Here is a 27,795-nt window from a genome sequence, read left to right on the forward strand (position 1 = left end):
AATACTAAAACGTATAAAGTTATCAACCTTTTTACTTTTAGAGGCTTGTGGACGTGTACCTCTATAGGTACACGGCACACTTTGACTATTCAAACGTCAAGTTACCCTTCCTGAATCTCTATGCGAAGGTAATAGCGATGTATTTACAATTAATTTTAATAGATTGGTATGTATTGATTTCTTGTACTTATGTGCAGTCGGCACATAAGTACAAGAAATCAATAAAACGTAATTATTAGGCATTGTAAAAATCGCAAATGATGAAACTCAGTCGCTCGTCTGCAGCAACCGTAACCAGAGCAAGTGAAACCAGTTTGCCGGGTATTGGTTGTGCACTGAACTAAATGCATTGGATTGCAAACCTTTGTGCTTTAGCGGATACTGTATTTATTTTAAAACTAGCTATTGCCCTCGGTTCCGTTATTATTGTCAATATCTCTGATTCTTTGTGACGATGCAACCTATACCAGACTTTAAGTTAGACCATAAATATGAAAACTTTATTAAATTCCTTATATACAAATGGTTTTTGCGTGATGCGCGAACAAACATACATATAGACAGACAAAAATTCTAAAAAAAAATGTTTTGGCTTCTATTAGTTCCCCCCCTCTCCTAAAGTGCCCAGTGCCCCCCATAAATATTGTCCATTATTATCTACTTACAATTTTATTATTGCCTAAATTTTTATGCAAAACAAATTTGAATGTATATATCACCCTGCTAAATATGATCTAGGAAACCAAACGTTATAATACTATGATTTGAAATAAAATAAAATTGTTACCACAGATATTGCGCTTGCGCTCAACCGGCAAGACTTGCGCAACAGGTGGTTTAACCACATCAACAGCCGATTGGTAAGGCGCAACTCACACATTAATATCGAAACTCGATATTTTATTGATATTAATAACTTTTATATTTATTTTACTAATCAACAATATTGTCATTACATATTATAAAAAGTCCTTTGCCGCGTCTTCTGTTCGCGAAAAACTCTCAAACTACTGCCCGGACTAAAGCGGTTTTCACCAATAGATAGAGTGATTCCTGAGGGAGGATTAGGTATATAATTTATTATGGTTTTTACCTAAGCGAAGCAGGAAAACAAATAATAAGACTACATCTTTTGTACTACGTACTCTACGACATTTGTCTAAACGTGATAAATACAAAAAAAAATTCCATTTTTTAGTTTTTATGTTGTTTCTATAAAACGTTGTTACCTCTATGTTCGTTTTCGCTAATGTAACGCTACTATACTGTCTCGTGTTACGTATTACATAGAGTTAAGATGTGTAGAATCGCAAATTAGATTGTATTTTCCCGAAGAATCCCGAAAAGTCGTTGAGTAAAAGTTGCTTGTTTTGATGTACCCAAGTAGTCTTTAGGAGGTTTTGCGTTTGATACCAGTAAAACTGTATCTCGCCATGTCGAATTTTGTAAAGATCACATAGCCTATGTCATCCGGGATAATGCCAAGAATCTAATGATACACATCGTTATCTGATAAAGAAGAATCTGATCCTCAACATAGCCTTCTAGTCCCGCTCTCGGCTCTGTCTACCCGTCAGGTATAAAGACGTGATACTGTATGTTGTTGTCAATGACAAGGCAATTGCTATGACGATGTACTGAATTAATATATTTTTATGAAAAAAGTCTCACGTGTGGACTGCGCCTTAAAAGCTCACGTTTAAGTCACGTGTTGTCTGCAGCGCCTTTGGTGAAGAAACCTATCTCTACATTAAGCTTTTGGTGTCAAGTTTATCCGCCCAATAAACAAATAAATGTTATTAATGAATGCATCTTTATGTGCAAATCTATTGGCAAACTACATGTAGTCCGCAACTTCGCCCGCGTTTATCGTGCATTTAAGCTTACTTTAAAAAATACTCACACCGGCCAGGGCCAGGCAACAATTCGGAAACATACGTTTTTAATCGTATACCTTTATTTTACAAGTGTTTATATATTTATTAAATAAATATATAGACAATACTCAATGGTCAACATTAAGTACTAAGCTTGTATCGCGGGTCCAATGGACACAAACACAAAAACAAGCACAACACACCCAGAGCCACAAACAAGGTGCAAATACAGATCTTGTCCGCGCTGGGAATCGAACCGATTACCGAAATCGATTAATTTAATCTTTTCCTATATAACAACGGGTACACCTAGTGCAGTATATGATAAAGTCACAGTTAGAACATACAATAAAAAACCGATCAACGTATTTTCACCTTTCTAAACAAACAAGGTCGTAGCGAAGGTCGGTTAGTGATCGGACTATTTGATTGAATACAAAATAATAAATAAAGAATTGTATCAATAAATAAAATATCAAGCCTTTCCCTAAATAATAAACGTCAAGTTATTTAAATTCTTTACGGTTTAAAAAAACTGTATGATGTTAAACTTGAACTAGTCAATACTTAAATTTCCCAAAGGGAATGTCATAAGTCATAAGAATGTCAGTAAAAATATCCAAGTCAATTTATTTATATCCATAATAATCAAATTTAAACTAAGTACATGAAATCCTAACATTTATAAAGATAAATTGGTTGAGTTAAGACCTTTATGATCCTGAAGCCATTTTACTGCTAGACTAGGAACTAAAACATAATTTGTTTAATATATGATTTCTCTGAAACTGAAAAATTCAATCAAAAGAAGAATTACAACAAATTCCAAAACTAAAATATACTTATAGTTAAGCTGTTACATATATAGAAGAACATATATTTAAAACAATTGAACAAAGAACCTCACTGGACACCGAGTTATACCGGCACAAACCGGTAAAACCAGTTTGTGTGGCTTCGGAGCCCCTTTTTAATAGGAGTTTTTAATTAAGCCACAATACAGGTAACTGTATCATTCACGTTATTCGAGTATAATAATATTAGCTTTTTAGATGTAAAACACGTTTATCTAAGTACAAGCCGGTCACGTGGATATTTTGCAAGGACTACTTTAAGGCAACAACTTAAATACATATGTTAAATGTCAGTAAATGACAAATAAAATGTGCAATGCACAAAGACGATGATTGGGTAAACATTAAAGAACTTTTTTTATGTCATCTACGTATTACAGGCAAAACCAAAAACATATAAACAAATACGTCTAAAATTGATTTCCTTAATATTTTAAAATTCACAAGTATTAGTTTCAGTCTTCCTTTTTTCTTTTCATGTGTTTTGTTTATATAAAAATTATATTATGTAAGTATGTTATACATTTATAAATTAAAAGGTTATCATTATCACGTCACATGACGTAATTCACATAACTTATTGATTAATATCCATCTTTTATAACATTTTGTTATTTTATTATTAAATTGGTAAAAGAAAATAGTTAATTTTTTTTATATTTAGAGTGTAGGTATAAATTGCGTCAATGTTACTTAAAATGGATTAATTAACATACTTAGATGTATTTTTTAAATAATAGTTTTCATAAACGCAACAACTTATGACTATATACTTTTAATCATAAACAAAACACAATAAATAAAATAAATAAATAAATATATTAGGACGAATTACACAGATTGAGTTAGCCCCAAAGTAAGTTCGAGACTTGTGTTATGGGATACTAACTCAACGATACTATATTTTATAACAAATACATATATAGATAAACATCCATGACCCGGACCAATCAGAAAAAGATCATTTTCCATCATGACCCGGTTGGAGATCGAACCCGGGACCTCTCGGTTCAATGGCAAAGTTCTTGTCAACTCAAATTTAATTCGCCCGTGTCGACACGCTAATAAGAAGAAAACACACAACGTCAATATCATACTGGAAGATTCAGATTTATTTATTGCAAGTCACAAGTTTGAAGTTGTTACGTGAATGGATAAGTACAAGTGACGCCCTTCAAGGCCACAGCGAACCTGAGGGCAGCTTATTGCTAATTATTTACACATTACATGACATATTTTTATCATTTACAAATAAATGATTGAATGAATTGAATTCTCAAAAAATGTGAATTTGTGAATTCAAAAAATGAAAATATCTTGTGTGAATTTGTTTTTCATTATAGATTAAATTTTTGCCAGAGTGGATATCAGCAAGACAAAATGTAGTACATATTATATAAAATTATTGATTTTTAATTGTTCAACTTTATATAGTTTTGAAATTTTGGGCGTGTCATTAAGTTTATTTTCAATGTCAACTCGTTGGACACGTGTAGACAAAATGTTGGATTTCATGAGTATATTAATATTGATTTTGAGATAATAAATATTTTAGTTCATTTGAATAGATGAATGTTTAATAAATACACAATGTTGAAGTTACTATAATATGGCTAGTATTGAATTGATAAAGACAAATTAAACTGATAACAATGACCTTATAGTAACAGTGATAGATTTAGAGACGGTAATTCGCAATTATCAACTGTTACCAATCTATTAAACGCACAATAAGCAAACAGAAGCAATATATATAAACACAGAAATACAAACACAGTACAAATTTACTCGGTACTTGGAAAACTTGGCGATGTTTAAATTTTATATCGCATTGACTAACCGTTACCACACCAGTATAATATGTTGCTCTCACGACTCCTCTCATTCATGTAACGCGATTTTGTGCCTGATAGAGTTTGTTAAATGTACATACCTATCAAACTTATAATATCCATCAAAATTATAACTGTTCATTTTAGTGTGTCGAGTTGGTTTTTGTGAAGAACAAGACGACGCCATTGATACAACATTAACTGTGGCTTTATCCGTATGTCTTTCAGTGACAGGGCACGCAGGGCAATATAATAAATATTGCATGGTTAGCGGAGAGACTCATTGGTACCTAGGGTCAGATTTGTAGCCCAACCATAATGACAGTTATTCACTTATTTCGCTGGCTCATAGCTGGCTCTGTAACGCCAAATTGGATCTTGGCCTCCAAAACACGAGTGCCAGTGTCTCCTGTTAAAGTATTGTGTATAATGACTATTAATAAAGTGTAAATAGTAATAAGGCCTATTTTTGTCCCCAGTTTCATTCGGTGACGGATAAACGATCTCACCATAGTGGATGTGGGGAGAACAGCCTCACAATAGTCTCAGATAAGAAGATAGAAGATGAATCATCAGACTCCTCCAGTGGTGAAAACGTTGAAATCGAAGGTGTGTATGAATTTTGTATTGAATCAGGTCTTAAATGACGTCTTGAAGTGGTCAAAGATGATCTTTATTTAACAGAAATATTGGGCTTATTAACAATAGTATTTCTACTTATTACCTATAAACATTCGTTGGGAATTAAGCATTATTATCACTAGGCAAGGTAACTTGATACATAATCAATTTGTGACATATCGATATACCATTTTTTTTTACATAAAATGGACTAATATACTATATCTTGATTTGCAGTTCTGCTTGAAAAACTCAATCATGTGCTACATTCAGTTATAATTTAAAAAATCTACTATTTTAATAATACTTTAAGTAGGTATTTAAATTATTTCAATGCGTAATGACTTTCCTTAATCACCTTTATAATATCTAAGGCTGAGACAATAGCCATTGTTGTGGACATGAGCAATGGGGAAAAAGTTAATGAAGCGTGTAATAGGACTGGGAAATCGCAAATTATATCCTTGTCCGCTGAATAGGCAGAAAGATTTCATATTTTTGATAATAATATTTAAAAAAACCAATAAGTGAGGTAAATAATTTGGGAGTGGGTGGAAAAAGGATGAGGAATAGGCTAATAAAGGCATTAATAAAGAAATCTAAAATATTTTCTAAATATAGTTTGATCTGAAATATTTTGTTATTTAGACTCTAATTCAACAATTATCTTTTTAATTTCGATATTATTTAGTACGCGATTGTACTTTTTTGTTTAATATTAAACAGTATTTTTTATTAAACATGTAATTTCCAACACAAGGTAAAAGTTTGGTCGAATCAATGATTCATGTTCTCAAGTCTACATATTCCATGTCATTTGAAAAAATTTCAACGTCTAACGTAACGTTCGATTTCTATTTTGGCTGATAAATTTATTACTAATTTAGAAGGTACATCGCTGATATTTCCTCCCAACTAACTCCAAAACTAATGTTTGTTTTCTCATTAAAATTATTCACAGTTCGTCATAGTGTACCCAATACGTCATCCTTATCCGAAATGATATAATGACGATGACTGATGTTAATCACAGAAAGACAAACAGTCATACGTCAGCCTACATTTATTTGTCCTCAATCTGTTATGAAAACACCTAGAGACTTATCAGTCCGTGTTTTTTTACTTGTCATTGTCTACTCATATTTTTTGTCTGGTGTTAAAACCTAAATCTAAACAATTTTATTTCTCTCTTGGCCTATAATAACATTTCTCAAAGATATTGTGTATTTTTTCAGTTTTAATATAGTAATGTTGACCGTTTAATACTTAGGTTTTTCATTCATTTATTGGAGATTTTCTATTAACATTTCAAGCTCTGAATCCTATTTAATTCAATTCGATTATTATAATTCGATTCGTAATCTACTACTTTGCTTTTACAATCATTTTCTTTATTTATATAAATATAGTCATTATCACGTGACTGAATAAAGATAACAAGATCTTTATTGTGACCATAAATTATAATCAGACCACTACTTTCAATGACACCTTTTAATGTCCTTATAAAATCTCCTTAAAAATAACGCAAACTATTTTCTGCAAAACAAGATTTTTCTATTTTAAATTAAAGTTGATAATCAATTGTAAAAGTACTCATTCCCCAAACATTTGCTCAGAGTAAAAGGGTTCATTCAGAAATCAGACCTTCATAGGCACGTTTCCATGTCAAGCAAGCTACAGGCATGTGACGCGACGACCATTGCTGAGTAAAAATGCCAAAAGAAGCTTATTTAAATAGTCATGACTAATGGTACTATCATCATGATAATACCTGATGCAACTTCTTCACGATCTCCATTCATGGCGATGTCGATGTGATCTTTTGATTATTTTGAAGCTATGGTCTGACCATCGTCCTACAGATCTTCTGCCATCTTTCCGGTCACATTAAAAACTAAGCAATGGAAGACTTAACAGAGTAACAGAGACCAAAACGTAGTCAACACTGCATTGATCTTTATGTACTATAATAGATACCATTTTGCAATGAATGTGTGTAAATTGATGAGTTGTTTGCTGTACATGCGGAACGACGTCAAATAATCACACAACGTCAGTGACTCACTTCTTTAAGAACCATTTCCGTTATCTTATGCTTTGATTCTGACTAATAAATTTCACAAGCAATGACGGTATTTTCAGTGCAAATATTGTGCATCATATTAACGTTGCAGTTTCAAAGATACGTACCTAATTTCTATAATATTTTCTTTTCGTACTATCATGTCATGCACTACCTTTACCCGTTAAGCCATCCCCATTGCTCGGTCATGCTTCGGTGCGACGACGCAGCACGTTGCAGCACCGTTGTGCTCCGTTGTTTTTCTATAGGTTTTGACACTGACATATGTCGGAACTCCAAACCATGGAACTAATAGGTACTACCCACTAATTCTATGCTCCAAAATATTTGCGTTGATCAATCGACGGATGCCAACGAAACGAATGACGATGGAGCGCGATTTAGCAATGGGGTAATAATGCCCTTTGATGTCCCAACTATTGGGATGCTGGCCTTTGTTAACATGGTTTAAAGTATGTAAAAAAGCACGATTCCCTTGAGGGATTCACGTGTGCGAAGTCACTTAAAAGGTTTTATTTCTACATAATGTATGTCGGATGAGCTACCATTATGCTCGTCATGACATTGGCTCACTACAAGGTTACTAAATAATAACACAACACTTGGTTTGTGCATCCTTGACATAGATGGAGCCAGTTTCTGCGTTATATCATAACATAACGTTACATAATTTGATTAGAGCGGTCATTTTTTCAAGTACGTTAAGTCTTAATTTCTCAGACTCAAATCTCAATGCATATGATGTGTTAAATTTTTACACTTCATTTTGCTTGTAAGATAATAAATTACAATGGGTCTTGTCCATCGAAATAATTTGTGTAGTTCAAATGACGTGTACCTATATCGGTTTAAGCATTTAATTTGCAATAGGGGCACACGTCATTTCAATGAAGATTTCGCTAACTACAATATAGTAAACATTGACGTCCTCCTCCGAGAGAAATCACTCTCACAGAAAGCATGTAAACCATAGGAAAATGACATAAAAAAAATCACCTAGTTTTGGACGAAATGGAGAAATAGCGGATAAAATTTCAAAATTCAAACGTGAGACATTTTTGTGTAACATTTTTTAACCAACAAAAAACTTTAATTCAATCTATCATTACTTTTTGCCCATTATTTTTTTAGAATACAATAGCGTTTTATTTGCACACTGGCTTCATTTTTTATTGCATGAAAAAGGTAACTATTAAAATGTTAAGCAAAACAGTCCAAAACATGTAGATTAGAGCTTCAGATACGATTAGCTATACTGCTGGGCCGATTTTGATGAAATTGTAAATAGCGAGATGAAGACATAGACTACTACGAAATGCGATCAACAGTTAGTTTTTTATATTGAGTTTAGCATGTAAAATCTTTAACCTTATAGACATATTTAATATTATCTTTATATGTTTGAAAACTGTTTCTACTAACATATAAACAGTTGCAATCATCTGTACTGTATATAATAGATTCAAATATGATGTAACATTCCAACCTTGACATCTAAGAATATTTTTAATCTTCTATGCATGGACCATTTGAATACATATTACGTATTTTGTGGCTTTGATCACCTTATCTTTATTTATATAGCTTTTAGCGTTGATGGTCCAGTTGTAAAAATATTCATGTGACCGAAAAGTCCCAAGTTCCAATCCCAATCGGATTACATGAGTTTATTTTCATGGTCCAAACATGCACTAGATGAAAATAACTTTTTATTATGAAAAAAAAAAGTTAAATGAGTCCCTCTTAATATGATGGATGAATATGACTCATAAAAAATAGTTTTAATAGACTTCAAGTTGCTACTATTGATAGAAAACATTAGTTGTACTAAGGATAAAACTTTATATATACAATGATAAAGATTTTATCATTGACCCAAACTTTCCAGAGGCTCGATTCTCATGCAATCGAAGTCAATTTCACCAATTTTTTTAGAAGGTTTAACACGGTTACTTGACTTACGAAAAATCACAATTGAAAGAGTTTAATTCAATGCATCAGTCGATCGATTTTTCCCATAATAAATTAGCTTAAAACCTTCGAAAAAAAAATTGAGAAAATTAATGATGTGAACTTCGATTGCGTGAGAATCGGATACATACACATAGACGAGTTGGAAGAAAAATATAGTTGTTAAAATTAAATTCAAATTCAAATCATTTATTCATAAATTATACCTTCACAGGCACATTTTCACATCAATTTCTATATTTATAGTTATTTCTCACAAGCTACAAACTACTAGCATTTCGGAACGACGACTGCTTATAAGAAATGCCGAAAGAAACTAATTTGAACAGTGTTGGCCCCTATCATGCCAGAAGAGCTTACCATTATTGTTTCTTACAATGATTTTTCTAATAATATATAAATTAAATATGATTATGAATGGAGGACTTAAAAAATAATTTTTAATTAGATACTATTCTAAATCCAATCATATAGCTCCTATGTATTTTATATACTGCCATTGAAAGAGTTTATATAAATGTAAATCTGTCAAATCTTAAAATAACTATTTAAATATTTATTACATGTTAAGATGTGCATCACGTAACGCAGTTTGGTCAGTAACGAGTATTAAAATATTTTTGTTCGCATCTTCTTTTCGGGTTATTACATATTATAGCTATTTATATATAACAATAATAGGTATGTGGTCACTTTTATTATCTTTGTCGTTTGCCTTGTAGAGGTATTTAATTGTACAAGAAGCATTCTTCGCGTATTATTGAACTAACAACAATCTATCTATTTAAAACATATCAAAACAAAAAATATATTAATTGAACATTTTTTTAGACGTTAACTTTCAATAATATGCCATGGTAAGAGGTTAAGAATATTTAAAAGGATTTTAACCTCGTCTTTACGAGGTACATTACAACTAACCCATATATATCTATAACTGTGCGATAATGATATACATAACTGAACTAGGTTCTACCAACGGGACTGTTTTGTCGTCTCCTTTCACTTTCGTATACAATATTTGTTAAATAACCTCAATATTACGTCAATACCTACAACGGTACATTAACTTTTGTGACCTTTTTCACAGCCTATCTGTTATCTGAGAGTTTTCCCGATTGTTTCCCGAGCCGGAGCGATTTCGCAAGATTTTATTTAGATTCACCTGTCCCGATGTTTGTTTGTCTGTCTGTAAATCTTCCTTGTCGTACAGACTTGAAATCAAGTTGATACCTTTACCGTTTACCGTAGATTTTTGACGTACTTGGACACAAACAAAAATGTTCCATGTTTAATTTTTTTCAAGTACGGAACCAACCAACAGACAACACATGCTTTACCTATTATCATTTCTATTATTCAATTATCTCGTTATCAGAAGAGCAAACAAGATTAGTTAGGTACTGGACGATAGAATATAATCCGACTCAGATTGTTTGTAGAGAGCAGACGTTTTGGGATTATAACTTTATTGTGGCGATTAAGTTTGTTTATGCATATATTTAGTTCTATTTAACTATAAAAATAGTTGTTAGAATATGTATATTTTCGTTTATAATAATAATAAATATATACTGATGACGAAAACAACAAAGAAAAATATCTAGAACCAAGGAAACAATTTAAAAAAACGTTAAACGATAATGGGAAACATAATCGTACGCCTACTCTTATGTCACTTTATGTGTGGTCGGTACAGCATGTCAGTCCCCTCCACTTCTCCCTGTCTGATGTTAACCGATCAGTTATATTCCTCTTAGCCGTATCCAGCTGCACTCGATCTCTAGAGGTCCAAGCTCAGATCCCCGGTCGGGTCATGCTAGAAAATTATCTTTTTCTGATTGGCCCGGATCTTGGACGTTTATCTATATAATGTGTTTGTTATAAAATATAGTAACGTTGAGTTAGTATCACATAACACAAGTAGCGAACTTACTTTGGGGCTAGCTCAATCTGAGTAATTTGTCCTAATTTATTATTTATTATCTCATCTTAGGCCTTCCCCTACTTTTATTCCAATTCATATCCCTTCGTATAATATTTCCATACCATCAAAGCCTATTCTTACTAATTTCCAAATTTTCAATGACAGGTGATACCTTCAGACTTCTCCGAAGTCAGTCATAAAAAAAACGTTTCCCCATGAATTAAAATATAAATTTCTTTATTCAAAGATTCAAACATTTATTTGCCATTATGAGTCATAAATACAATACAGGTGTTATGTATAATTCTTGTTCTTATCATATCAACTAAGCGAATATTGCAAATGTGGTTAATAATAATAGTATACTTTTTATAAATAAAATTCTATAAAACAATTTCTATTATTTCTTAATAGATATGAAATTCTTTTATTAACAAATTCATTATATGCCAAGGTATCCCTTTATAGAATAATAATTCTTTGAAAGAAGAAAGTATTCTTCTTACAGACTTCTTCAAGGATTTTTCTTCTTTTATTACAGACAAAGAACCAATGTCGATAGCGAAGGCTGCCCTTGAGTCGATAGACATGGGTCATGCTGCGCAGTGCTCGTGTCCTAACTGTGATGAAGTACTGTCCAGATTTTCTGAATGCAGTATATGCTTGGAGCCATTGCAGGTGAGATATAACACATACACGTCCACATCCTTACATATAATAAAACAAAATCTTCTGCCTAGTCTGTCCATTCGCGATTAACTCAAAAACTACTGCACGGAGTTTCGTGCCGTTTTCACCTATAAATATTGTGATTTCTGAGGAAGTAGATATATAATTGATATATTTTTACCCGATCAAATTTTACCCGATGGTTGATATAATCATTTACAGATATTCCATACACTAGCCCATTCAACACAATACTTAGCCCCATACATAGTAGTGTCAAATCTATTTTTCAATACTCTTCGACTCTGAAAAATGGTCGCAAGACCCAACTTACGCTATGTATAATATAGTTAATATTATACTAGCAATCGTAAGTGGCTTCGGATGACATGAACCTTCGGGAATAAAATATCTTACAGAATAAAGTTCCGAAGCACCGGGCATTTGCACCGTGATTCTTTCGCTTTAAAAAATCTCGAACAATTTACAAAGAGAAAGAGTAGGCTGTATGGCTTATAAAAGTCACAATACTAATTATGAGATGAAATTCTCGTGATCGACATCATCTCCTATAACGTAATAACCGTAGAGATTAACGTCTAAAGTGTTATTAGCGAAGTCATAACGTTAACCGAGACCTTATCTTAATTTTGTTATAACAAAGTGTAATTTGGGAAACATCTAGTTATACACGGGTGCTTTCTCTCTCATCTTCGGTGGCGTTAGGGCTGTGACGCAGCGAAGCCATCTAAAAATACTTAACCTTAATTTTATTTATTCGGCTGTGATTTTATAACTGCATAATGTGCTATTATGGCCTATTAATTGTGGTGCTTAAGCTATGTGTCCCTTAGCCACCTCCTACGACGTCCACGGTAGGATATGGAATACTCCTGTTCTGGTCAGGAAGCACACAGCAAAAATATACAAGGGTACTAATTATAACAACAAGTTAACCAAGAATCTTGGTTAACTTGTTGTGTCTGTAATATTGTTCCAAGATTTCCCAAAGTGGCACCGAAAAAAGCCGAAATAATCTCATTATACAGTATCGATCTTTATAAAAGACTCTCAAAATGTATTTTATGTTACTTCATTTTTATTATGAAAACAACTGAAAATATCACATTTATATTTGTGCAAGAAGACTAAACAAATATACCCTTGTATTTATAATCTAAATTGCAGTATATATTATTATTTATAATCTAAATTGCAGTATATATATATATATATATATATATATATATATATATATATTATTTACATTATTATTTTTAAACTACTTAGCAAACAAACAATGCGACCCATATTTAATTATTACAGAATTGCTTATTATAGTAATTAGCTATATAAATAATATACTTTTATTATTTATATAACTAATTCTATCTAACAGTTATCAAGTACTTTATCTTCAAGCTAAAGATCAAATATAATCTAATTGTTTCAATTATATGAAATGCTGCATGTATGTAAATAAAACACATAGCTATTGTAAAATGTAAACTCATGCTTTTGCAAATAAATAATCTTTGTCTTTGTCTTTATTATTTATTTAAAACTGGCGTGTGCTGGTTTATTATAATTAAAATGTATATTTAATTAATGACAATCAAAATTGTCATGCATAATGTTAATCTTCTAAAAATTTCAAATACTATTATTCCAATAATTACCATTATTTATTCTGTATCGTATCTGATTCAATACTAACATTTTCTTTAGCTCGGACCCCGAGCTTCGAGGCATCGCAGCCAAGAATAAAACCGGGTACACGCGAGGGTGTAATAGAGAGATTACGAGTTGGAGCTTTTCAAATCGGTGTTCTAAAAGGAATACCTAATTAGAAATCAAAATATCTTTACATGGAAAATAATCTTACTAATAATATAAGTTTATGAGGATGTATGTGTGTGTATGTTTGTTACTCTTTCACGCAAAATCTACACGTACACGGGTAAAATATAACCTGGAAGAACACATAGGGTACTTTTTATCCCAGAATTCCTACAGGAGCGAAGCCCCGGGGCGCAGCTAGTGTACTCATATTTTACACGACTATTCTAAAAACCGAATGCCCGCTAAATACTATCGACAAACAGTTCGCATCAAATTTGCAGATTCGACGTACACTGCTGGATTTACCTTACATTAAATGAAAATTATCATTAAGTATAGCAACGTTTTTTCTCATTTTCAGTGTTTTGGCCCCTGTGTATGTCCTTGGTGCGGTGGAGTGTGGTGCGCTCGTTGCTCACGTCGTATGTCTAGATGTGCGTGGTGCAGGGGGTCTTTACGAGCGCCAGCCACGCCGTGCCTCGCCTTGCAGAGATTGATCAACGATCTAAAGTTGCCTTGTCGGAACTACAGGTAATTATATCTTCTTACTATCAATATTATGGGGTCCTTGCAAGCCTCAGCCACTCTGTGCATAGTTTTGCAGAGATTGATCAATAATCTTAAGCTGCCTTGTCGGAATTACATGTAAATTTATGTTATCTAGTTATTATATTAGAGACGTATGGTTGTGATGTGCGTGTAGCTATGGGTCATCGTTAAAACCGTGATCATGAAGCCTATTTTCTTCATTTTTTTTTTAAACTCACAAACATCATCTCTTATATCTGTTACAATTGACGTAAATCGCACATAAAACAGTTTTATGTATCGTAACACTTAATTTTTCACGTTTTTTTTGTTTATCCAATAAATTTTGCTTCCAACACAACTTGAGCCATAGAATACTTAGATAAAAAATCGTTGAAGAGGTCTTTTGAAAGTGGTTTTCACGTTATAGCTGGGTTTAAGTTTAGTGTACTTCAAGGGTCTTATTACGGTTTCAAGTTAAGGGTTTCATCAAATGTTGTGAGGAGATCAAAACGAAACAAAAAAGCTAAACATTTGTTATATTATTGTTCCCAATAATAATACAACTTAGTATATATTCACGTGGCAAACTTATATGATAAATCGGAAAAAAATAATTAAAAAAAAAAAGTTTTAATCACGATGATCAATGAACAAATTTACAAGATTTTTTTTGTTTGAAAATCACATAGTCGTCGTATCTTTAGGTGTTGTATAAAACTTGAAATTAATTTAAAAGCATAATCACGATACAGTTATTATTGTTTGAATTTATTCAGCGAAGTTTTATGAAAATAAATTAAAAACACAGTCCCCTACCACCATTTTTTTATTCCAGGAGAAATAAAATGGCACAAATTGCTTTCACAATTAGCGAGGCTTTTGAACATTAAAAATAAGCCCCTTTAATTTAGAATGGCCCTTTATTAACTGAGAATATTTAGCTATGTTGCAATTACGTAATCAAATTAAAATATTTGAACCTTCTTCATTGTTTAAAATCTCCACTACATTGCTATTATTTATTTAACATTTGCAAGGTTCGTTACGAAAACCTTCCTTTATTTATTACCAAAGGGATAGATATTATATTATATAGTCTTTCATCAGAACTGGTTGTTAATAAACTTTCTTTGGACTCCTTCCGGCTCAACATTATCATATCGGCTTCTTATATCTTCATGGATAAATTATCCATCAAAATAATTATATCAGACATCTTTATTCGCCAGATTTTGGCTCTTTTAATATATAAACTGAGAGAAATGCTAGCGATGACCGATCGATTCTGATCATGGTGATAACTTCAACAATTTTGCACTCGCAAAATATGAATAAATTGAAATAACTAAAGATTTTTGTTTTTTTGCTAATTCCAATGGTCTTTTGTCCACAGACGAGGTTGCACAGAACTTCTCACCGCCACTGTGAGATCGAAACACGAAGAAAACTGCAAATTCGACTCCATGATGTGCCCGGTCACTACCAACTGCTGCTCCCTACCCTTCGAGGAACTCTCCGTCCATCTCCAAGCGATACACAACATCATCGCCGTCTACTCACAAAAGATCAAGATTTTAATAGAAAATTTCCAAACGAAATTGAAGAAAACCGCCTGCTGTAGAACTAAATACAAGATCTTATTGCTACATCAAAAAAGTGCCTTCATAATCAAAGTTTGCATCTACAATTACCATGTCAGAGTTGAAGTCATGAGAAGAAAATTAGGTTATGTTGCCGACGCTAAGAATGATAACAAAAAGAGCGAATACTATGCATTAGTTGAGTTCCAAAGTAAAGCATTAAGCACCAAGTCTGCCATACTCATAGAAAATGAGACGTATGCTAAAAAGGCTGAGGTACAATGGAATGACGTTATAATGAAGTCAGATAATGATGAAGCCATTACTATACATGTAAATATTGGAAAAGCTGACGCAGAGACGCGAAAGGACTTATTGCTTCCAGAATCATAATTGAATAGTGGTGTTGAAAATGGAAATGTGATCTTTATTAAGGCTGAATTTCCAAAGACATTGAACAACGAGAAATATTATTGAGCAAAGGAATAAGTTTACTCGTTTGTACAGTTGTGAAATGTTACGAAAACAATGATTTTAGCCAATTCGTGGATTGACATTGAGTTTGCAGCCAAACGTGACTGACGTAGCCTTAAGTCTAGTCTAAGTTAATTTTAAGTAATGACTTTTAATGGAATAAATCGTAGTATTTTTTATAATTTTGCATTTTGATACTTATATTCCTTTTCCATTTAATTTACAAAGTTCCATAAAAAAATTGCCATGAGTCCTTAAGATAAAACATAAACTATCTAAAAAACTCAAATACACAAGTTTTTGCTTTATCACAATAACTGATTAAAAGACTAAATTTAAACCTCTCTATACCCAAGTATTTTTGATAACTGTTGGTATATATTTATTGATGGTAATTATACAGGCGTCTGCAAAAATACCTGAAGGTTCATTCAGGACCGAAAAATCGCAACTTTCAGGGAAACTACAGCCTAAATTATTCGCAAGGTAACTTGATTTTTCAATCACTCAATAAATTCTACAGTTCCCTACTCTGTAATTAGGTAACTTTGGCGCTTAAATATTCCACTTAATTGAAGACTGAGACGAAATATTTTGCATTGCAAGATAAAAGCTTGTACGAAATACGTAGTACTACCGCACCAGTAATTTCATTTAAATTAACTATTTTTTTATGTTTCAAATCCAATCCTAACTCTTATTTTTTATTATAGTTAGTAAATGTTTGAAATATTTTTTTACCACTAAATTCTTGCGCTTACTAAAAACCTGGTAGCTATTTCCCGCAGGTCCACCTGCATGTAACAGCTTATAGTTTTCCTCGGATTATTAGCTATAACTATTCCTTTCCAACGGGTTGAAAGTAAAAAAAAAATACGACAGACAATCGCATTTCTATTATTAGTGTGGATGACATGAATTTCAATTCGTTGTTTTCAAACTGAATCTGTTATTTATTTGATAGGTTCCAGTCCAAAAATACGAACAAATACGAACAAGTAATATCGAAGTTGAATTAAACTTTGAATTAATAAGGAGGACTTGATTGAAACAAGACTTTCAAAATAATCTCGTGACAAGAAAGTTCAAGCAGATTTGAAGGCTGAGTATACTTAATTTGTTACTTGTTTGGTGTCACTCTTATTTGTATGTAAATACAATAGAATTTGCAATAACTCAAATAAAAGTCATGGGAAACCAATGACGCTATGCTTGCGTTATAAAATATTAAGGATTTTCACCATTCGAAACTGTTTTAAATAGAATACTTTACATATATTCACACTCACGATGCAATCTCATTATTAGAAGAGGTGAGAAGTTAGCACAGAAGCTATATCAGAGACGGGAAGACAGAGAATGTTTAAAAAACTTTAAATTATGACAGATAGATATATAACAAGAATATCTTTACAAAATAACTTTAAGCGTGGTCCTCAGAGCGTTTTGACAGCTGCAGCCGCGCTGTCATTACAATTTTTCAAATCTTAACAAAGACAATCACTATCTGACTTTAAAAGAATTAGTCTATACTGTGTGTGGTAAGGTCATTTTTATGAATGAATGATTTTGGAAATTACTCCTTCGTCAAGAAAATTGACGGATTGTAAATAAAAATATTGAGTATTAAGCACGGTCGCAACGTTCGCCGAAACACTATGCGAGAACCAGACAACATTCTTGCGCACAGGTATGTGCATCCGCACTCGACTGATTGAGAGTTACCAAATTCGGTCATATAATCAAATATCCTTGTCATGATGTAAATATTCACAATGCATAAAAATCAATTAACTGTAAATAGCTTCAAAAAGCCTAGTTTGCTATGCAAACCGGGTGATCCCGTTATATTGGTCCCTCGAGCCGGATTTCGCGACAGCAAGTTATAATGGTATTCTCAGATATACATGAGGGACACCTGCTTCACAAATAAGGGATGATAATAATTATGGTAAGACAAATGAATTAGCTCTAGCAATTTTTATTAGAATTTCATTTACGATCAAGAATTTTTTCTTTGCATTCATAAATTTAATTATCATCGAACTAAAACAGACGGGAATGCGCGAACATTGCGTATTTTGTATGTGTGCTTTTATTTACCGTAATGAAAAACCAGCAATGTATATCGAATCAGGAGCCGGCATAATTAGCAATATTACGCCGCTACAAGAATATGTAATACACAATTATATTTCAAACGACAACGACTACATTGCGTCTAGTGGTGTTTGTCTATATCCTCCTGTGGATGTCGTACGAGGTGGCTATAGGATTAAAAGCTAATTAAGAAGCCAATTGGCCGCAACATTCCCCGGTTAACATCAGCAGGCAGCCAGTCGTAAAATCACAGCCGAATGTTCAAAATTTATAAGTTCTTTTTTACGTGAACCCTGAAAATTGACGGAACAACTAAGTCCACGGAGAATAAGACAGATTGTTGTCTAGATTTTTTATACTGCGTTTCTAAAAATATATATTATTCTAGATGTTACCCGAGGCTCCTGTGGTAATTTTGAAATAAAATATAGCCTATAGCAATCTCGGACAATTTACCTTGTGCCTTTTATTTTATTTGTATGGTTCTTTTATGTAAATTTCGGTGCAATAAAGAGTATTGTATTGTATGTACCTTTATAATGATCAAAGAATTTTTGAAATCGGTTCGATAGCTTCGGAGATTACCCGCCTCAAACATACAAACTCACAAACGCTTACTTCTATAAAGAAGTATTATAAAATATTAGTATGGATTATCGAACATTTATTAAAATGCCTATTAATCATAATTGTTGAAGGTCGGTTGTCTGTTTTAAAACGTCGATCGTCTGACAAAATATACATGCTTTTCTCGAAGATTAGCCAATTAACTTGGACCAGACCGAAGACTTCTAAATGCGACAGACATACTCAATACAATAAAAAGCATCTGTGGCAAATTAACGCTCGTCTGTTTTTCATGATGCACACGAACTCTCGGTGCGGTTCCAATGTTGTATGCGTCACGACACGAATATTTTTACAACCTTTTATTTAACTTGCAATGTAACTATCTGGGGTGGAATCTTACAACTCAAATTTGAAGCAGGTAATAATTATCTTCAACCGATTGAGCTGCAATTTTGTACACAGTTTAGTTTGGATGACAATGCGAGCGAAGCAAGCAAGGTCTACAATTCTACTTGGGGCAAAAATACATATACGTAACGCGATAACTTTCGGCCCAGTTGGTCCAATTTTTATGAAATTGAAAAGGTATGCAGGATCTGCTAATATAATTTTCGGGCATCAAAATCGGTTAAGTCGTTTTTGAAATATTCACATTTTTTTATAAACTCATCAAAAATCAATTGTGTTCGCGAGGTTTAAGTTTGCGACGTAAAACTAGTTATGATAAACGTAACCTGATGTTGCACTAAGGAATGGCTCCAGACATGGGAACTCCTCAACGGTTTACTGCACGGACATGTTGTTTTCTCACATTGAATGCAATAACACATTTAATACTCACAAGTTTATATCATAAATTACATTTTTGAAACAAAAAATTTGCAATATTGTAGAACACAGACGGCGGCGTACAGGACTTGAACGATTGTCTGAATAATCATTCCGACTCGACAAGATATTATCGTCTTGCGATGGAAACAAACACAAACTTATTGTGATTCATAAAGAGAGTAGGCACACCCTATTATATTTTGTCTTCCCCATAATTATATCTCGTCGGCAATTAAGCATATGTTTGGCAAAACAAGGATCTTTTAAGAACTGAATTCACTGAAATAATATGTTGGTCGTGACCATATTTATCTAACTGTCTTAAAAATTAAGCAAATGAAAAATCGAACTGCGTGCGAAGTGCCAGTCTGTATTTCACTTCTCACCATCGATTCGATTCGAAGTGAGACGCAGCGAAGCAATCACATTGCGCCATTGTGACGACAACCACACTGCAATGTTCGCTGCGTCTCACTTCTAATCGATACGATGGTGAAAAGTGAAGTGCAAACCCGCACTAAGCCCTCTGTATTCGAAATAGTTATTTTACTAGCGGCAAGTCCCGGCTCCGCTCGGTTTAAACCATAATAAATACGCCTAAAACTTCTCAGAAATCACACTATTCATTAGTGAAAATCATACATAAATCTGTCTTGTAGTCGAGTATATTGCATTCAGATAGACGCGACAGGGGGAGGTCTTCCTTCTTTATCCATACATTTATTATGAAACAAATCTTCTGTTGCGTTTTTTTTAAAGCGCGATCGGTCCATCATCAGTTGCAATATGGAGTGGACACACCATCCATCGAACAACTGATGTCGTCTCTAAAGTGCTTTGTTTTAAAATACTAACCTGGAAATTTCAAGCATTCAAATCAAATTCAATCTTTGTGCCGGAAGTCGCCAACAGCATAATTTAATTTTCGCGAAAAAATCAAAACTACTGCGCGTATTTTCATCAATAGATAGTGTAATTCCTGAGGAAGGTTTAGGTGTATAATTTATTATGTTTTTACACCAGCGAAGCCGGGAGGGGTTGTTATTTTTATAATATGTAAAGTACGTCCCAATGTGTAACCGCGCAGTCATCAAAATAAAAATCTTTTCCTCATCTTACTACCGTCTTTTTTCATGAAACTCGCAAGGATACACAAAATACGGTTCTCGAAATTGAGGATTCTTGAAGCTATTACAAAAGTTCATTAAAATTTTGAGGCATTCCTCCAAGCGCACTTGTTTTGAGCGCACAAAATAAGCGTGTTTCAAGGAATAACTCAAAATTTTAACCTAATTACACTTATATAACTCGTGATGATAAATACTCAATCCCAAATAAATATAATATCTCTTTCGCGGAACAAATAGTATGCAATTTAATTACGAAATGAAACGCAAACATAAATAACTGTGAATTATTAATATCCTTCAACGCTGGCATCCCATTGCTACATCGTCGTATCTTGTATCAGAATATGAAAATGTTATAGAGATATATATATTCCTTAGGGATGACACAGCGAATTTTGATCGTGTGTGAGAATGAGAAATTATTTTAGGAAGTACCCACATTAAATTTTATAATCTGATGTGATGGCTATTATTTATAAATAAGATTACTTGCAATTTTTTTCCAGTTAAGAGCCAGGTCTCATTGCTCAGTTCAGTCGTGCTCCGTTGCGAGGACGTAGCTCATTGTAGCACCGTTGAATTCCATTGTTATCTACCTATAGGTATCGACACTCGCATACGTTGACGTAACTAATGAACGACAAAACTTGATAAAATATCTTCGTTGATCCATCGACTGACGTCACGTCAACGTGACGGAGCGCAACGGAAAAATGGGATTTGATTATAGATGCGAAACATCTTGGACACAATGCATACATATTTTTTATATAAAACTTAGCTGTAAAAAATACTATACTTACTAACCACAGAAAATGCAATGATTGATCAAACCGATCAATACACACATTTACACAAAAAAATGTGTGAAAGGGCGAAAGCGTTGGGAGGAAATTAAAAGAAACCCGTTCCTAGCCTCCTTCGCCACGCATCAATCTAAATTGAGCATAATGACTCTCAGCTGCAATTTAAGCTGGTATGACAGTAAACAGAGTATTGTTCCTCCTCACCATAATCTTCACCCGTTGCTCCAGACAAGGCTAGGTACCAGCAAAGGTATTCCTGTGGGCGCAATCAGTCATCACTCAGCAGGACGATGCTTCGAGCTAAATTGAGCGTAGTGACTATAGATTTAGAGCTGAATATAGCTTGAAGTACTCACCTCAGCAGCAATATAGGCCGGTATGACAGAAAGCAGTAGTCTCTCTTGCTGTTCCTTCTCGCACTCAAGCTTCACCCTCTGCTCCAGACAAGTCCTGGTGCCAGCGAATGTGTTCCTGTGGGCGCGCTCGGTTAGCACCCGGTAGTATAGGCCGATGCCGTTGGAAGATAAAAGGAGCAGGATCTCGCAGACCAACTGGGAATAAAACAAAATGTATTTACAATACACGTCACGTGCTTACCACCTTACTAGTTTCCCGCATCGTCTTCGCTAGGGTAAACCTATAAAAAAAAGCCTATGTTTCTCCTGAAGGTTTTGTCTATCTCAGTGCAAAATTTCAACAAAATCGACCCAGCAGTTTTTGAGTTTATACATTACAAACAAAAATACAAATAGTTTCTCTTTATAATATTAGTATGGAAATGGGTTGATGGAGTTACGAAATTCGCAGGCTACATTTGGACTGATATTATACATCCCGCGCAGATTGTAAAAGTCAATCAAGGGTAAGACTTTACAATATGCGCAGGTAGAGAAACACATTCTATATGAAAAGAAAGAAGTAAACATTGGACTACTAAAACTAAATTCTTATTTTTATAAACACTTCAGGATGAAGTCATTTAGGTTATCTTTATAATAGTTGGATAAATTATAATGCTCATTATCGATAAAAACCCAAAATAGGTAACTCTCGGGAGAAATCCAAAATTCTGATTTATTTTTCGGGACGCGCCTCTTATTGCGCTAAAAATAAGTTCACAGACTGGGTAAATAAACTGGAAAAAGTTGTTGTCAAACAAAAGTACATATCTGTTATTCATTATTATGACTGTACATTTTTTGGGTCCAGATATTATACATCTCATAATTATCATACATACATAAATTATCTCGATCAAATAAAGTTCAATTCAAATTTCATTTAAATTTTAGTTAATTTTAACTTATAGTGCATATGTTATAAATATAAAAAAATATTTAAATAATGGGAATAAATTAATGTACCAACTGAACAGATGAAATGGAATAAAGTTCTACGTAATTTTAAAATATCTTCACCCTGAGGCGCAGTTAATATAAAAATCCTAATGAATATTATAAAGTCAATTTGTTTGTTTGTTTGTTACCTCTTCACGGTCTATCTACTCAACCGATCTTCTTGAATTTTTTTTTTAAGACAAACCACACATATTGAGCTAGCCCCAAAGTAAGTTCGAAACTTGTGTTATGGGATACTAACTCAACGATACTATATTTTACAACAAATACATATATAGATAAACATCCAAGACTCGGGCCAATCAGAAAAAGATCGTTTTCCATCATGACCCGACCGGGGATCGAACCCGGGACCTCTCGGTTCAGTGGCAAGAACTTTACCACTGCGCCACCGAGGTCGTCGAATATTCATAATTTTGCTTAGATACATGTAAATTGGAGTACGCAGAAGGACATAGGACCTTTTATCCCGAATTGTTCGCGTATGAAATTTACGCGGGCGTAGCCGCGGGCAAAAGCTAGTTTAACTAGGTATAAATTAATTTAAACGTCATAAACAACGTATAATCGAGTAGGAAATGAAAGCATTTATAGTCAATTTTCGTGTTATTGCGAAATAAACCCACTAAATTATAGGCCGGAAATTGTTTTTTTCAGACGAGCTGTTCCAATGGTATTAATACGGTATTACTGAATGTGGAAATCGGGATTTCCTCAGATCACAGAATCACACTTCATCGTTAGCACGTTTCGCCGAAAATTTTGTTACTTAAACTTTATTAACATGTTCTTACCTAACCCAATCTAATTATGTCAAGCAGAAATGATTTTACCGATCATTATAATTCAAGCTTATCTAGAATTTTGAGACACCAAAAAAAATTTTCGATCAAAAGTGCTTTCGATTAAGAATGATTCTGTGAACTGTGTAACTATTAGCACCTACGATAAAAACACCGATATCTAAATTAAACAGCTGGTGTTTATTTAACGCCAAAACACTCATGACAAAGTATGATACAGTCTTCGATTGCGTCCATACATTTTTTTACACGTTGCGTACATAATTTATGTGCTTACCAACGTGTTAGCTTTAAGAATTTCACCTGCGACAGTTTTCAATAGAACTGGGTATTAATATTATTTGTGTTTTTGAAAAAGGTGCAATTCAAACGGTGGTTTCAGAATACAGTCGCATTTTGTATTATTACAAAGTTTCAGTTGTACGATATATGGAAGTTTTAAATCTCATTGGTAATATACGGAATCGCTTTGATGAAAAAATTTTTTTCAGATTCTGAACAAAGGGATTTAATGTCATTAGCTGGAGATACGCTTCATTATATTAACATTTTATTGACGAGGGTCGCGCTTGTTCATTTTAATTAAGCCTGATGTTATTGGATATACTTTTTTTATTAGGTATCTAAAAACATTGTAAGTAGCTTGATTTTCTAAATTTCATACAGACTGTTCATACAGCAAATTAACAAATTGCATAATGAAAAACATCATTTGTATTAATTTTATTAAAGACATAAATATCCAGCTTTGCTTTGCAATACTACAAAATTAACAAAAGCGAGATGGTTGCAATGGCCTGAAGCGCCTTCATAACTTGAATAGCAGAATGACAATTAGCATATTGCTTATCTTAAAATGTCAGGCGTTTGCGAACTATTTGTTTGCCTTGGATTCCGTGGAAAATGCGAAGGTAAAGAGTTGCAGTCATTTTAATATTGGTTTTCGGAGTAAAGTAAGTATCAGACAGTGATGGACATGACCTGTCATATAGACGTATAGAATAATATATTATACTCCTAAGTAATGTTACGAGTACCTACACAAGGTGATTATATTAAAAGTTGTATGTATCTACCACATTATTGAGTACGTAAGAATGTAAATATTGCAAAAATATTTTTAATCTATCAAATTTCATTGCTAGGAAAGATCAACATATTCTTCAAATTCAATAGATATTATAAAAAGAATGTCATGTCAGCGGTAAACTCCAAAACTACCGGATGTATTTTTATTCGGTTTCCACCAATAGATAGTATGATTCCTTAACAAGGTTTAGGTAATTTATCATAGTTTTACCATAGCGCACACAGCACGGATACCTAGTTAAGTGCGATATAAACATGCTACTTTGATTTTATTTCTTATTAAAATTGTTTCGGTAGCCGTACATTAGGTATTTGGCTAGCTAGACGTTGTAAACAATTTTCTTTAGTAAGTCAATTTTCTTTAATTAGTCAAGAGATAAGGTTTAAAATCAGAGCCTGATATAGTAATTAGAGGGTAAAATTAATTAACAAGATACATAACCCTTGTTGCTAACCCATTGCGGTTTTTGTGGCTAGACAAAAGTGGGTTTTGTGAAAATTAGGATAACGCTTGAACTTTTTAAGCAGTTAGTGGTTTTCTATCATAATATAGCTCTAGCTCAATATAGACTTTAGCTCAATAATAATATATATATATTTTAGAGATAATATAAACATTTCTACAATGTACAACAAACTTACAATTTAACTGTGTCCCCGTTGTTATTTCCATATATAACGCGAGAAAATTAAATTTGAGATTTGGCACGGCTAAAACGAACGAATGAAATTTTAATTCCCTGCTTTAAGAATTCCAATCTCCCCATGCCTTTAGGCGCATCGGGATTTTCCCCTAACGACGGAAATATAATGAATCTTGAAATGATTTGGTGGAACGCTTACTTAGCTCTTTAGAGACGTTTGGCGCTTTCTTTCGCGCACTAACGCCACGTCACATTAGTCATATTACCAGATTATGGCACACTACATAAAAAATTTTAGTAGAAAGTATTCTAATTTACCATAATACAATGTGGTCACAGAAGACTAAAATGTATTCAATGGCCACCGTTTTCGATTAAGTAAGTCAAATTAATGTGATTACATTATGCAATGGAAAACTATAATAGGTACTTTCAACTAAAATTGTTTATCCAGTAGGGCATTGTCTTTTAAACTAACTTTAAAATTTCGCTAACAATTAATGGAATATAAATGCCGAATCAAAAAAACTAAGATATATTTTTTAAACCGTCCCTGGACTTTGCGGCGACACAGCTCCGAATGCGGCAAATTTATGAGAGAAGTATTTTAACCTTCAGTAATGTAAACGCAATCGACCCAAAAATAATAGCTGCAGCTCTACCATCAACTTTTACAGAACGATTCCAATGCTACTCACTCAGTTAAATTTAGGAACTTAAATTGAATCGCATTCTTACTAAAAAGTAAGTTGATGGTACGAATTTTCGATGCAGTTCAGTTTAGTAAAGCGAATCGTGTTAAGAGATGATGGTAGCCCCCCTGATATCCTTATTCTTCATAGTCGTATTCCTCATGGCTGAGGGTCGTGGTCATTACGTGGAATGAAACACACCCAATAACTTTCTTGGCATTATTAATGGAGTGGTTTGCCATTGCCTTCTCCATTTCACACACAAGTTAATAATAATCTACCAGTGTGCAGGTTTCCTCACGATGTTTTCCTTCACCGGAAGCAAGTGGTTTTCGATGTAAACTACTATATATGAGTCAGATTTGTATACAAACTCATGTGGCACGAGTAGAATTCGAACCTGGGACCTTTCGATTTCTTTCAGGCGGGCGTCTTGATTTTGATTTTGGCTATACTGATATTTATTCCTGTGAAAACATTTTGAACTATCATATGTGATACCTTTTATGGTTTTCCTAAGAATTGTTAGTTATTGTTAGCTTAATACGGATTCGATACTATGTAAACATCAATGGAGAAAATCAATATGTATCACCAGAAACAATTAGGTACTTAGTGGAAAATTCGAAATATAACTAGTTCATGATCTAAACACACACTTAAACTTAATCAACGGCTACTTTCATAGTTGATTAAGTTGAATATTTGATATACTGGCTAGTTAAGATACAAAGTGCAGTTTTGTGAGATTGACGAATGTGAGTCGACGTGTTTAGGATGATAATATTATGTTTCTCTAATAAATTTTTGTAAGTGCCTATTTTTTCTTACTAAATACTTTAAAAGGATACATATTGTGTACCGTTGTATTTAGCTAAATAAATAAATAATGCAATTATTATTAGTATTTTCAGGGGAATCTCGTGTTAATGACACGAATAATGAATAATTCTAGTGGATTATTATTTTCTATTTGAAGACCTCTGTACAGGTACACTCCTAATGGGATGCGATTTAACTGGTAACCCTAAGATGGCCGCGGTCTTTATGCAAATCCTCACCTGCTGATAAAATTGGCCCTCTTCACTGTCAGGGCGCAAACCCAACGCGAGGCCCGCGTACGCCACAGTCAAGGCGGCAGACATGCCTAAAGCTATCGTTCTGGCTATAGGCATCATTGTGTGCACCATCTGGGAACAAAAAAATATATAGTGTATAATTTTATTTGCTTTATATAACAAAATAAAACCGGCCAAGTATGAGTCGGGCTCGTGAGCTAAAGGATTCGTGCCGTAGTCTATGAAACCAGCAAAAAAAACATTTGTTCTCTCTTCTCTTCATAGTCGTCCTCATGATTACGTGGAATGAAACACATACAACAGTACACACATAGTATTGCCAAGAAAGCTTGGCAATACTAATGGAGTGGTTTGATATTTCCTTCTGCATTTCACACACGAGTTAAAAATCAACCAGTGTGCAGGTTTCCTCGCGATGTTTTCATTCAC

At 33.4% G+C, this 27,795-nt stretch overlaps 2 protein-coding genes across 5 annotated transcripts in view; one reads left to right on the forward strand and one right to left on the reverse strand.

Annotated features, from left to right (window-relative positions):
- The window catches only part of LOC128672910 (uncharacterized), a 31,735-nt gene extending 15,289 nt beyond the window's left edge, over nt 1-16,446 (forward strand). For both annotated transcript variants that reach the window (XM_053750427.2, XM_053750425.2), the window contains exons 2-5: nt 5,043-5,172; nt 11,710-11,846; nt 14,041-14,210; nt 15,604-16,446. In XM_053750427.2, coding sequence (XP_053606402.1) covers nt 5,043-5,172; nt 11,710-11,846; nt 14,041-14,210; nt 15,604-16,183 — 1,017 coding nt within the window. In that variant the 3' untranslated portion in view covers nt 16,184-16,446. The remainder of the gene's footprint in view (nt 1-5,042; nt 5,173-11,709; nt 11,847-14,040; nt 14,211-15,603) is intronic.
- Nucleotides 1-27,795, reverse strand: part of LOC128672903 (adenylate cyclase type 2-like) — a 165,106-nt gene that overhangs the window by 63,471 nt on the left and 73,840 nt on the right. For all 3 annotated transcript variants that reach the window (XM_053750412.2, XM_053750410.2, XM_053750411.1), the window contains exons 4-5: nt 27,349-27,477; nt 22,058-22,252 (exon numbers count right to left, since the gene is read on the reverse strand). In XM_053750412.2, the coding sequence (XP_053606387.1) occupies nt 22,058-22,252; nt 27,349-27,477 (324 nt within the window). The remainder of the gene's footprint in view (nt 1-22,057; nt 22,253-27,348; nt 27,478-27,795) is intronic.

Source organism: Plodia interpunctella, chromosome 10, assembly GCF_027563975.2.
Source record: "Plodia interpunctella isolate USDA-ARS_2022_Savannah chromosome 10, ilPloInte3.2, whole genome shotgun sequence".
Taxonomy (NCBI): Eukaryota; Metazoa; Arthropoda; class Insecta; order Lepidoptera; family Pyralidae; genus Plodia; species Plodia interpunctella.